The sequence below is a fragment of the Fringilla coelebs genome (genome assembly GCF_963513975.1).
Source record: "Fringilla coelebs genome assembly, chromosome: 5".
NCBI lineage: Eukaryota > Metazoa > Chordata > Aves > Passeriformes > Fringillidae > Fringilla > Fringilla coelebs.
In genome coordinates this window covers 37104623-37118852 of record NC_140033.1, presented here as the reverse complement: position 1 = coordinate 37118852, position 14230 = coordinate 37104623, and the positions used below count along the sequence as shown (strand labels likewise).

At 36.8% G+C, this 14230-nt stretch overlaps 1 protein-coding gene across 1 annotated transcript in view; it reads left to right on the top strand.

Moving 5' to 3' along the window:
• NAP1L1 (nucleosome assembly protein 1 like 1) overlaps positions 1-14230 on the top strand; it is a 28488-nt gene that overhangs the window by 4187 nt on the left and 10071 nt on the right. The window contains exons 2-7 of the mRNA XM_084206193.1: positions 9620-9654; positions 10352-10440; positions 11568-11670; positions 12727-12868; positions 13329-13409; positions 13641-13769. Coding sequence (XP_084062319.1) covers positions 9638-9654; positions 10352-10440; positions 11568-11670; positions 12727-12868; positions 13329-13409; positions 13641-13769 — 561 coding nt within the window. The 5' untranslated portion in view covers positions 9620-9637. The remainder of the gene's footprint in view (positions 1-9619; positions 9655-10351; positions 10441-11567; positions 11671-12726; positions 12869-13328; positions 13410-13640; positions 13770-14230) is intronic.

Sequence of the window (14230 nt, the reverse complement as noted above, 5' to 3'; positions counted from 1 at the left end):
CACTAGGATTGGTTCAATCCACTACTTTATTTAGGTATTGTTCAATATGCAGTGTTTCAAAGGGTGGAGAAGCAGTTCTTTCAGATTTCTTGTGGGATGACTTGCCCTTGAGGGAAAGCTTTGGTTTAGTTCAGGCCCTCATTAAAAACCTGATAGACATTGAAAAGTCAAGTTGAGGAACCCAGGGAGGGTACATGAAAAGAAATTGTTCATATTGAAACCAAGCTTGAATCTTGTTTATGTATGTATTTTTGTGTTATTTCCTGTTGCTCTTCACTCAAATGCTATTAATACAAAATGTGAACTGCTTCTGTTGCTCAGGTATTCATGTTGCTAGGCCTTTAACTGAGCTAGTTCCTCTCTTCTGTGTTGAGCAGTGGATACAGTATTTTCATGAGGGATACATTACTGAAGTGCAGGATGGTGATGTTTTGTAATTGTGTGTTTTAGTCATCATGCATTCATTTCAGATCTTGCCACTTGTGCATGTTGAGAAGTCTTCAGTGGACTGTGTGCCATTATATATGTCTTTACATAGCAGATTTTTGACCTTTTGAATTCAAAAGTAGTTGGAATTGCATTTTTTTATTTGTTACTTTAGATTTAAGTACTATTGATTTTGCCTCACTTGGGTCACCCTTTTAAGCAGTTGTTAAATCGTGATACTACAGTTTTGGAAAGAACTCATCTTTGAATGTTGAAGTGTGAGCTGGTATAGTGCTTTATGCTGTTTCTTATATGTGCAAGGTGGCTTTATCAGAAACGTGCTTGCTATGTTTGAACTGGCGAGATCTTCATGACAGCCTCTTGAGTCTTTTACCACCATCTTCAGTGTTTTGGAGGGATCACATACTTCTATATTGGTGCCAAAGGCAAGATTGAGCGAAATTCACAAGATAGTATTTCTGAAGAAATCTTTGTAAACAGTGCTCAAGTTCCATGGTTCAAGTTCTCTGTAGCCCTACTACATATTTCCAATTGCTTTTTACCTGTATTCATTTGAAAGTGACTGGCTGAAACCATAACCATGGGCATTCTTCTGTTGAGTCTTTACTGCCAGTTGTAACATCGCATCCCAATAGTGTCCAAAATGTGTTTAAGTTGGGGTTGTGTTCTTTTCTTAGTGCACACTAACTTGTTAATTGAAAACTGTGTCTTTAAAGTTGGTAGTCTAGTAGTGGCCTGGCTTCCATGGAAAAAATACTGAACAGAAGCTAGCAAAGAAGTTGCTAAATACATTTTAGGAATTTCAGTGGCTTCTTGGTTAGTGAATGAATTTAAAATTACGTTCATCAGATGTTCTAGCAAAAAGCACAGTTCTGAAGCATGTACATTTTTTTTCAGTATTTTGTAACTTTCTTTTCACAGAAGGATGCTTAGATGTTTTTGAAGTCAAATTGGAAAAAAACTTAAATGCTGCAGTGTGTGAGTTTTTCAGATAGCAATGTAATTGCCAATATGGTTGTGTTTGATTATGTGGTGATCTAGGCAGCCAGTTAATGCTCTTTGCCATTGTTTGATGTTGTGGCATGCACAAGTTTGGTTTTTATTAAGCTCTTACAGTGCACCTGCTACCTGAAGAACTTTGTTAAAACACTTTTTTTTTTTATTACTTTGCTATTCTGTAACAAGCTGAATACCTGCACCAACATGAACTGTATTGGGAAATACTGTCTTAGGAAATTTCAAATATTTATTTATGTATAAAGACTTTGATTTCAACCCTCTGAGATGGCTGCTGTTCTTCCCATTATCCATGATGGAAAGTAAAACCATAAAAAGCTATAGTAAGGAGTTTGCTTAAAAAAAATAAGGATCCGTGTTAATTTTTCCAGGTTTGGATTTAAACTTGTTATTTCTCTAATAACGAAAGATTGTTCTTAATAGAAATTGTTAGGTTTTCTGCTGCAGAATCTTGGCATTCAGAACAAAGGCAACATTGTGTGCTAATTACCCTATTCTTAGAACATGGTAACGGAGCTCAGGTCAGTAGCATAGACAAGCATGCAGATGTAGTTTAGTCCTGATTTTAATTTGTAATTTGGTAGTCCATCTCCTTCTTGGTATGAAAGCTCTTTTCTGCTGAAAGAGTAAACAGGCACTATCTAAAATGCAGTAAAAATACTACAGAGAGAGGAGTTCAGTATTTGTTGACTGAATCCTCATTTCCTGATAGAAATTCAGGGGAAAGCTTACAGTGGGGTTCTACATGAATGAAAACAAATCCTGAGGTTACTAATAGCTGAGTAATACTATTACTTATATATATGATCCCTCTGCTTTGTTTTGCAGAATTTGATTTTTTTTTCCCATCAACTGGCATTCTCATACAAGTATAGAGCACTTCTGAATTGAAATATGGAGAACGTGTTTTCATGCTGTAACATGTATATGTGTATTGTGCCAACGCCTGCAGCAGTAATGAAATAGTTGCATTGGCAAATGAAGTTGATGCCTTTACCTCAGGAGTTACTAGGGAGTGCAAAAAAATACTACTTGAAGGGGAAAGAGCAGTTTCAATTGTGTTGTGTTACTTGGTTCAGCATTCTGTTTTTGTCATGTTTATTTGTTCTCTGCAGTCAGAATATGGATTTTGCCACATTACTATAATCGAGATGTATCAGTACAGTGTCACAGTAACTTCAAACTTGCCTAACCCTTTTCATGAGTTGTTATAAAAGGTACTTGCCTGTGACAGCCTCTGTCTCTTGACCCTGCTCATACTGAAGGTCTAACACTGTACAAAGAAATCCTTTCAACATTTTTTAACTTTACTGTCATTCAGACATTGATGAAGGAAGGGGGTATAGGGTTATGCATAGCTAAGGAAGAACTACAATAAACTTTTCCAGCAAGGTTTACTTTCTCTGACTTGAAGATCATTCAGAAGAGAAACTGGCTGTTCCCTTTATGAAAGGAATGTATCTCTCACATGATGATATGAGTGCTTCCCATCTCGGATATTTAAGCTCATGTGCATAGCTAGAAGTTGTTCTGAGTGCGTTTCGTGAAACGCCGCTTCTTGTCCAAATTTCTTACCCTTTTCTGCTTTGTCAGGACACCTTACTTCAGCTTCTGCTAATCATTCCTGTATATTGCCATGCCAGTTAGCATTTCTGCTGTTAACTGTGCATGTCTTTTGTACATAGTGGATGAGTTGGTGCTAGCACAGTAAGTTGTGTCTAAATGAAGGGATTTGAGTTACTGCAAGGGTCCAGTGTCACCACCTTGTTACTGTATTGAGGCACCTGGATTCTTTGCTTCCACTGACCATTAGCTCCTTAGTCTCTTTATGCAGAACTTAATAGTTTTATATTAGTATTGTGTTCTTTATTATATCATACTCCTGTATTTGGGCAGACAGTTTTAATTATCTATTCTAGATTTGCAATTTTAAATAAATTTTGTCAATTTCTGTTCTGCATTAACAGTTAGAAATCTTTTGTTAACAGAATGACTTTGTTGCACTAATAAAAGAATTGTCTCTGGAGAGTTCAGTGGCTGATAAAGTCTTTCAATACACAGATGTGGTATGTTCATGTTCTAGCACTGCACTATTCTGCTCATTTGATTGATATTGATTTTCTTTTTTGGACCTTCAGCTTACCTAAGAGGGCATATTTTTTCCTTAAGATGAATGATATAATCTGTTTAACATGTTTATCTGCTGAGAAACATGGAATTGTTTAGATTGAAAAAGGCCTCTCTAAGACTGAGTCCAGCTGTTTACCCGGCACTGCTGTGTTCACTGCTTAACCGTGTCCCCAAGTGCCTCATCAATACATCTTTTGAGTGCTTCCAGGAATGGTGATTGCAGCACTTCCCTAGGCTACTTGTTTCAATGCCTGACAACCTTTTCAGTGAAGAAAGTTTTCCTAATATCTTATCTAAACATGCCCTGGCATAACTTGAGGCCATTTCCTCTCATCCTGTTGCTTGTTGACCTGGGAGAAGAGACCACTCCCCCCCCAGCTACAGCCTGCTTTTGGTTTGTAGCAGGGAGTGATAGGTCTCCCCTCAGGACAGTAATAGATACAGTATTCCCTTGTTTCATGACCAGTTTTCATGCTAGTGGTAATGGATGCATGAATTTCATCTCACAAGCATAAAGGAAACACTCGGTCTTCTGCTTTATTCCCTCTTAAAATGACATTTTTAACTTGATGCATTATTCAATTGCTTCTTTTGAAGAAGAGCTAAATTTTCTCCTAGTTACTATTGAACTGTATAATCTTCTCTGTCATAACGATTTCCCTACCCCATGATTGCTATCATAGCTTCTGCTAACAGTTTTGGAATGAGTGATGCATTTTTTTGGGTAGTAGTCCCAAGACATTTGAAGTGTGAAACTCTATACAGTGTACTGTGCACTTTTTAAACAGTCACTCAGTTCTCACAGAATTGTTTAGGTTGGAAAAGACCTTTAAGATCACTATGCAGAGCATCTGAGCTCTTTTAAGTTACAAACCTCTGTTAAAAGTTTTGAGCAAAATACCCCAGACAATTGTTTTGGACATGTGCAGTCAAAGAGTGATTTCTAATTGATCTCTACAATATTTTAATTTTTTTTCCTGTTGATGATGATGTAAGGAGAAATCTTACAAGTTGTCCTGGAATTCTAGGCAAGAACATCAGTTAAAAGTAACTTCTAGTGAATGTATTGCTCTTGAGTTTCCAAGTCTTTAGTGAGAGTTGAACTTGGCTGGTATGATGTAATTTGTCTGGCACCTTTCGTTTCTGCACACATTGCAAATAGTTTACCAGACTTAATCCTGATGATTTTTTTAATGCAACTAGCTGTCCTCCTTTGTGAGCAATTTGTCTAGGGAAGGGGAAGAGGTGTTTCCTGAAAGGGGGAGGGTAATGGGTACTGTTTGTGGTGTGGTGTGCTCAGAGCTGCTGAACAGCTGAGATGTGTTGTCAGCCTGCCAGCCGTGAGGCTTGTGCAAAAATGCCGTTGTTTTGCTGGAGGAACTGTGTCTCAGGAATGTCTTGCTGCCTCAGCTGACTTGTAGTTCACCTCACTGTGACCTGTCTTCCTGAGGGCGAGCGGATGTCCGGGTAATCTAATAGTGGTGTGCTTACTTGGGACATGTAAAGCTGATCTGAACAAGAAAAGGCTTCTCACCAAAGCCTGTGTCCTGGCTGTAACATGGCTGGTGCCTCTGTGCAAGTTTGGGTTAGTTTCTGCATGGAGAAAGGAAAGATTAGGAAGCACTGAACACTTGGAGTTTGTATTTCTATCTTCATTTATGCAAAATCACTCAGTGAAGAAACAAAAACCCTTGAAAACTGAAAGCTCACTAATGACTTACTTAAAGATGAACATGTGAACAATCTGCTTGTATCAAACTCCATTTTTGAAAACATGACAGTTAAACAAGATCATGTCCTTTAAGCCTAATGAAAATAGCAAATTGTCACAGTTTTGATAAGCTTTAAATTTTAGGGGAGTTTTGCTAATTTTTAGTAATTCTGGAAGATACACTCAAAACAGTGGGTAAGCTAGTGCTGGATTAAGTCTCCAACCTTTTGATTTTGATAAAGAATGTGCTTTCTTGTGATGGCAGGCAGGCTTTTAAGGTACCTTAAATTTAAACCTATAGGAAGCTTGTGCTGTAGCTTGCTTTTCTGTACTTTTTCTTTCTTTTTGTAGCATGAACTTCCTACACATTCTCTTTCAAGCCCTAAAAAGATAGCTGTTGCTTTTCTTCTGCATATTTTTACAATGAGCAGCAAAACATTGTAAGTAAAGCCTGTGGGTGCCTCTGTATTTGATGATAATGGAGTCTACTGCATTCAAACAGTGGCTGTAGCTGTTCAAGTAAGAGGGAAACAAAATATTTTACTAGTAAGGTTTTTTGCATGCTGGCTTTATACAGGGAAGTAGACTACCCTTTATCTGTGCTTTTAAGCCTCTTCATGCAGTCAGAAGGCCTATATTCCAAGCAGTATCTTAGTCCAAAACAGTTACCTAGACACTCATCTTGAACTAATACACCAGGTTTATCCAGGTTTGTTATAATCCTGCATTGACAACTGGTGAACTGATCTCTCCCTGGCACTACTTCAGAGAGTGATGCCAGTGGTTATGTTGCTCACATGCCAAGGTGTAGCTGCTGTTTATGAAAGTAAATGCACCTATGAATGAACTGGGAAGGACAGCTGTGTCTTATGGAAAGTGGAGTGATACAAGTTCTATATTTAAATATTTAGTGCTGGGGAGATACTGCAAAATAAATACTGCAGTGATCTATTAGAATGTTATTGATTGTGTTAAGTAGTCTATTTAAAACTCTGAAGACTAGACCAGGACCTTGAACTGGGCATTGGGCAGAGATAGTGGAAGTTGTTTGCTCTTAAGGGAATGCATTTTCTCAGCACTTTTATGCAGTGTTTTTGTTTCTGTTTGGGTTTTTTTTTAGCCAGTAGAGCTGTGTTTGCAGAGAAACTTATGATTGTTTAAGTAAATGACAGTAAACAAAATGTGATGCAACTACATCTCTTCCATGCTAGTGGGTTGCACAGATTAGCCTAAATGTCTGCCAGCATAGTTTTCTTGGCAGTGCCTTGTAGTCTCCTTACTCAAGAACAGTTGTCTAGAGCTGGCAGATAATTGTCATGACAGACACTAGTATCTCCTCAGTTTGCAGAAGAACTCTTCCAACTGTGTACATTCTGATACTGAGTTGTATAAAAAATGGAGGAAAGATTAAAGGATGGGGCATGAAAAAGACTGCTGCAAGGAGAATAGGAAAAATTGGATGAGAGAGAGAGAAGCACACTAGAGGGAGGCTCTGAAGCTGACAGCTACTTGATACAGTCTATTTTAATTTCAAAAAAATCTTTGAAGAATGTTATTCAAAGTCTTTGAGTAAACTGGGCCATAATTTGAAATCATACAGTGCTTGCAGGGATTGTTTAAGAGCCAGAAAGAAGAGGGTGATAACTGCCCTTTGCAATGAGGAGAGAGAGGCAGATGCTGGAATCCCACAGGGTGCTGTAGCGAGATGAATGCCTTTAGCATGGTCAGAAATGATCTTGGAAAGAGGATGAACAGTGAAAGCATGGATGAAAGTTTGCGATGACAAGTAGTTGTTCAGAGGCAAAAACAAGAGCCCAGTGAGGAATTCAGTAACAGGAGACTGCTGGTGAAACTTTCTCTGCTACCCAGTTGTATAGTGTAGAAAAATCTTTAAACTGATCTCTGAGCTGAATATTGCGACTGAGAAACGTGAGCGATATCATCCATTTACCTGTATGGTTTTGGGGAAAATGAGAACTAGTTTCTGAAATAAAAATTTGTTATGACATTGTCAGACACCTGCGCTTCTGATCCAGTGTGTTTTTTCTGAATGTAATTGAAAGCTACGAGTGTTTCTGGGAGCATTCTTACCACGTCATAGCGTTTTTCCAAGGTGTTGGCTAATGCCCTTGTTGGAGGTGGGATAGGTGCTTCTTAAAGTTGTTAGGCATCATTTGTTCATAGCCAGTCTTGTCTTCATTTGGGAAAAAATGTTTAAATGAACTGTGGAAGTTAGTCTCTTTCAGAAAACCTCTAAGGTGTTTCAGCTGCTGTTTCATCTAGTCCACTGACTTGGAGGGACCACAGGGTTTGTGCTGCCACTGGTCACATGTTTGTTGAAAGAACTACCTTCTGTTTTATGGAAATTTAAAGTGTTTTTTGATAGGGAGAACAGAGAAAGGAATTGCTGGTCTCTGCAAGGAGCATCACTGTGTTGCATTTGCAGAAAAATGTATGAGAGGCAGGTGAGCTGTGCATCTTGTGCTCTTTTGCACAGCAATACTATCAGTCTTCTTGAAATGGTCCTGCATTAAAAACAATTTAAGAGGAGGTGTGTAAGGAAAAAGTAGTATATTTTTCATGGATACAATGTTGTGTACATCAAAAATAATGCTAATTGTTACATTGCTCAAGTAAAACAGGGACCTCTATGTGAAAGTTGTAATTGTAGTATGCTGTTTCTGTAGGTCTTCAGTGTATGCTATCTTTGAGAATGGTATTCAAAGGAGAGTCTTTTGAGTTGTTACAGGAAATTGTTACATGGGTAAAACTGAAATCACAAGACAAGCAAATGTGATCTGAATAAAATGAGTCAAGAATATTGTTGTAATTCCTCTTACTAAATTGTTAGATGCTCTTTGGTTTATAGCAGTGCTGCCATCCTGTTTAGCAAATACTGTATTATTAGCAAATACTGTATTATTAGCAAATACTGTATTATTAGCAAATACTGTATTATTTTTCTGAAATAGACTTGGTCCTCTAGTTTTTCTGCGTATTAGGGAATTGAATCTTTTTGATTACATTCTAGATCTTTATTTGGTGCTATGAAATTGTGGTCCTAAATAAGGACATCAGATACCTTCTTTCCATGTAATTTTTGGGAAGTACTTATGACATCAGAAAAACTATATTTAGATTATATTTACATAAAATGTGGGTGTTTATTTCTGAAGATTCTAAGATGTTTCTTCATATTGACTGTTAATATCCTGATCTTACTGGGATTGTGTTTTTGTGTTATACTTTGGACAGAATAAACACAGTTTTCTCTCTTTCTGGAGCACATCCCTCCAACACTTTGCTAAAATTCCCATTTGAGTGCGTTGTAAGCAGTTGAAATTCCTGAGGGCAACTTGAATTTGTTTAGCTTACAGGAAAGCAGGTAAAATGGAGACTCTAAAGCATTGGTTTCCTTGCTTTATGGGCCATCAAATTATTCCTGGTAGTTGGAGCCTTCTGAATTACTGGCAGTTGGTAATAACAGGACGGTGTTTTCTTGTGCATAGTATTGTGTTAGACTTCAAGTTACCTAAAACATCTTTTTGGAGAATAGACTCCCAAGTACTGTTTTACTGGTAGAAAATGTTACTCATTTTATAATATATTCGAGAACATAGGTTCTTCATGGTATGCAAGATTTGCAATAGTCTCAATATTAAGTGCATCTAGTTACTGTGTAGGGAATATGTTTATGATTTCACTAAGATATTTAGGAAAATTGTGATCATTCTGAATATGGGAATTAGTCACATTAAATGGCCTGGTGCCTGGCATCATTATTTTTATAAAATGTTGCAATATTCTGGCTATTCTGAGGAATGACTTGGATTGATTTTGTAAAGTTGGTATTAAAAGTAAAGCTACAAAAAGGCATCTTCATTCTGAAATTGTTTTAGCTATAAGTATGTTCTGTCTGCAATCACAGATAAACAGTTGCCAGCACCCTTTTTGCTTCAGTTTTTCTCAGGTTATAGTCCAGTTTTATACTTAAGACTAATTTTCAGTCAGTGATATTAGTACAGTCCTAAGATCCAAAACTCAGCATGGTGTTTTGCTGGTACTTGGTACTTCAGTTTATGTGAGTAGATCTATAGGTTCTAAACCAGAACAAAGTTTTTCAAAATTTTTGTATGTTTTAAAGACTGGTAGTTCAAAATGTGCAAGGGAGATGTGCTTCAGACTGTAATATATATTTATCATGTTTCATAAAACTGATGTGATTTGTTTTAGTATTATGGCACGTGGCCATAGAGTTTATAACTGTAATCTAGTGCTGCTGTTCTTATGTGTTTTTTTTCTTTTTTTCCCTAGTGTTTGAAATCTAGCAGAATGGCAGACGTAGACAAGTAAGTAAAATCTGTCTATGATTTTACTGAGGCTCTGTGTCCTGTGCTGTACTTGATGTGGCTGGGCTCTCCAGATACTGGATAGGCAGGGTCTTGACACTTGAGCACTGTGGCAGGACCTGAGGTTTATAGCATGTGGGAGGAAAGCTTATGTTGCTCATGATAAATGTGTTTGTGATCTTAATTGTAAGTAAATAAAAAAGTGGAAGAAGGCATGAGGCAACTTCCTATGTTAGTTGGAATTCTGGAGGGGAAAAACAGATAATATTGCCCATTCCTATTGTTTCCCTCTACGTAGGGCTTTTTCTATACTTCGAATGCTCTTATTCTGTGGCATTTGAAGTATGGTGTAGGTGATCCTACCCACAGTTCTCAAGGCCTGAACATCTTAAGGAAGATATGTGGAGCAGAAGGAGGCTTTGACTGATTGATAAGAGCAGGAGATGGAGTTTCTTATAGAAAGAAACTCAGTAATTCTGGAAAGTTGCTAATTCTTTAAAATATTCTGGGATTGTCAAATGTGAAACTTCTGTGAAGACAAATTCAGCTTTGTTTGCCTGTTAAGACTTGCTTGGCATAGGTCAAAAAATGCAACAGTTTGTTTCTACCCACATAATCTCTAGTTTGAACTCTTTAAGCTCCTTATAGTATGTTATAAAATTAACTTCTTGATGCTGTTATTGAATATTTCTAATAGCAAAGAACAGTCTGAACTTGATCAGCAGGATATGGAAGATGTTGAAGAAGTAGAAGAAGAAGAAACTGGTGAAGATGCCAACAGCAAAGGTAATGTTGAAACCAAGAGTTTCTAAACTTCTAAGCATATGTGCTTTCTAGTTAGTGTGTTAAAAGTTTTTACTGCAAAAAAATGGGAAGTGGTAAGACAATTTCAGATGGACAATTGTGTTTAAGTTCTGAAGCGAGGACTTTTTTTTTCAAATTGAGTGATTTTAATTAGTTGTTTGCAGTTACTCATTGTAGTCATGGTTAATACCAAGTTCAGGCAGTGCCGGCCACCTGTATAATTGGAGAAGACAGGATTATTGTGGCTATGTAACAGGATTATTTAAAAACTGAAAACAGTTAAAAACTTCACACATGTGAAGCTTTGCATATAAGAAATGAATGTGTGTATATGTGTGTATGTGCATCTCTTAACTTTTGATTAGTTGCTAATAATTTGCTGCTGAGTTGGCAGTGAACAGAACAATTCATGCTTAGTGTTACCGCTCTTGAAGTTAATAAATCCTTTTTTATTCCCCCCTCAACAAAAAAACATAAGCACATATCAAAATACTTGTTTCGTCAGTCATGAACAGTCTTACTCATGCTTTGTATTTGAAGTGTGGGGGCACAGATGGAATCTAAAGAGCAATTAGCCAAAAGAGAAATAACTAATAATCTCTGCAATAAAAATACTTGGACTGCTGATAGTGCCATATTTCAAGTTTGCTTGAGCAGAAGAATAACATTAAAATAGAATATTTTGCTCAAGATGTTATGCTTTGCTAATCTATAGAAATAAGTGTTTTCAAAACTGGATTGCAAAATTTAGGGGAACACACTCATTAGCTGAAGTAATTAAATGGCATACAGTAATTAAATGGTAAGTATTCAGGTGCTTAGTGCCACACGAACCTAGAGATGAATAATGTGTATTTTCAGTGATTTCCCAGCTATTTTAAGTGAGAATCAGAGGGGAAATTATACTCAAGAAATCCTGGACAGAAATCAGATTTTATAAATCAAAAAAACATTTTACTATTAGGCAGACTTCACACAGTTTTAAACAGTTCTTCTGCATCTGTAATTCTTGCTTGTCTGATTTTGTTTATTTTTATGCACAATTCTTTCTTCCAAGATTGATCCAAGAGATGCACTTTGTGATTACTTAATCTTCTTTTTTAATTCAGCTCGGCAGTTGACTGTGCAGATGATGCAAAATCCTCAGATTCTTGCAGCCCTTCAGGAAAGACTTGATGGTCTGGTAGGAACATCTGCAGGATATGTAGAAAGGTACAGAATTTGTTTAGTATAAGCAGAGTATTAAAATTGTTCTTTTGTTTTCTGAAGAGTGTTGTCTATGGCTATAGTGGTCATGAACCACTGTGCTGCTCCGATAGAGAAAAACTAATATAGTCTGTCTGTAGTGCATCTCAGAATTGAAGAGTTTTTATTTGAAGTTTCATGAAGAATGCTAATATTTGCAGTGGCTGATGTTTTCCTCTGCAGTTACAGTATGGCACACTTCTTAGGATACTTTCCTGCTCCTTGGGATCTCTTTTGTAGCTTTGCCTTGGTCATAAAGCATCAGTTATTTAAACTATGGAGAGATACTTGGAGGCCTGGTGTCTCTAGCATAGTAATTGTATGCTTAGACTGTAAGCATTAGCTGATACAGGAATGTTATTAGCAGTACTATTATTAGCATATGGTTTTTCAGTATCAAAACTTGCTATAAATTCTTGCCAAAATTTTCCGTAGTTGATCTGCATTTATGAGGCATGCAGTAATTGCTTTCCTTTTGCACATCTGTAGTACAGTAGCTCGTTTAGCAAACCAGTTCTGGCTCACTTTGGGTCAGACAGTGTGTTTAAATACAGTGCTGTTAGCTGCTGCACTCAGTGAAACAAAGCAGCAAACTTTGAAGATTAAATTTCTAAACAAAGAATAACTCAACTGTCTTGACCTTTTTCATAAAACCAAGCAAATTAATGGTGAGACCTTTCTTAGTTGTACTCAATACTATGATTTTACTGTGTTACTCATTAATAATGTAGAACTTGTTTTTAGAAGGAAGATTTATTGCATAAATTTCTCTCATGATTTACCCAGGTGTTTGGAATACTCTGGTTCTAACTGTGGTTGAACCTCGTTTTAAGAGCTTGTGCTAAGGATTTCAGTGTCATTGGTGAAAGTGGTTGCAGCTTTGATTTAAACTTTCTAAAGCTTAAAACAGTGTAAAATGTGTTGTGGTACAAGTTGGTTAACTTGCAAGGGGTCTGGTTAAGGAGAGATCAATATGTGCTTAAAATGCAGTGTTAGTAACAGTTCTGTCACTGAATTTTTCAGCTTGCCCAAAGTTGTTAAAAGACGTGTGAATGCTCTCAAGAACCTTCAAGTTCAGTGCGCACAGATAGAAGCAAAATTCTATGAGGAAGTTCATGAGCTGGAAAGAAAGTATGCTGCTCTCTATCAGCCCTTATTTGACAAGGTATTTTAGTGCTACTCTGATTTCTACTTCAAAGCTTCATCTAAAATACAGCAAGGGAATATAAAAACCAGAACACTTACTCATGTTCCAAATTACTTTGGTCTCATATGTGCCCCATCAATTCAATTGATACAATTTTGCCATCCAAGTGAATATCAACTAACATTAAGAGAGTGAAAAGTTAAGTCTGTTCCATAGTTACCAAAATGACTTCAGGTTATCAAACCTCATTTTAATTGAGCAAATGTGAGATGATACTGTAACTTTTCTGGGTCTCTGGTGTTTATTTTAGTGTGTTGAAAACCTCCTAACTGCTGAATCAATCTTCCAGAGCCAGAAGAAAAGGTAGATAGTTAATGTATTACTAATTGTGTAATTTAGGATTAGGAATTTATTGGTTAGGGTATTGCTGATTGCAATGACTAGGAAATTAGAAAATATTCTTGGTTTAATCTTCCAGCGAAGTGAAATCATCAATGCCATTTATGAGCCTACAGAAGAAGAATGTGAATGGAAAGCAGATGCTGACGAAGAAATTTCAGTGAGTATCTTAATCAGTTCTCATCAATATCTCAAGCTTTAGCATGAAACAAGATTCATTAAGCTGAAGTTTTAAAAAAACAGGCTTGTAATGATTGCTTGCTATTAATAATGATGCTAATTCTTAATGGTTGCTTAAACATCCACATGACACTGGTATCAACAAAGAACTGATGAACCTTATGATGAACCTCTTAAAATTAAGGAAACCAAATATTTTTATTTTCTCAAGGATGAAATGAAAGAGAAAGCTAAGCTTGAAGAAGAAAAAAAAGATGAAGAAAAAGAAGACCCTAAAGGAATCCCTGAGTTTTGGCTGACAGTATTCAAGAATGTGGACTTGCTCAGTGATATGGTTCAGGTAGGTAGTGGTCTAGCTTTGTTTAAAGTTGCATTGGTAATTAATCCAAGTGTCTTTGAGGAAGCAGTGGAAACACTTTGATACTTTATATGTCTGTTGGAGAGCAATAATGGGACCATCTTGGATGTCATCTCTGGTAACTTTTCAAGTGAGAATACAGAGCACTGAAATACCTCCCTGTGGTTTTATTTCTTGAACCTATTCTATGATGCTAATAAATTTTCAGTGCTTATAGAAGTGCATGTGAAAAGTGTATTAGACATGACTAAAAATTGTACGTAGTGTTTGCGTGGGTTTTGGTTGTGTACTGTACTGGGGACTCTGTAACAGCCATTGTTGCCATCTGCTGGTCATGTTCGTGGAAGTATTTCAGTGTTGTAACAAGGCTTTTTTCCTAAGTTAAACTTGTTCTAAACACGGGGTTTTATCTCTGTGAGGCCTTAAATCTGTGTGTAACTGAA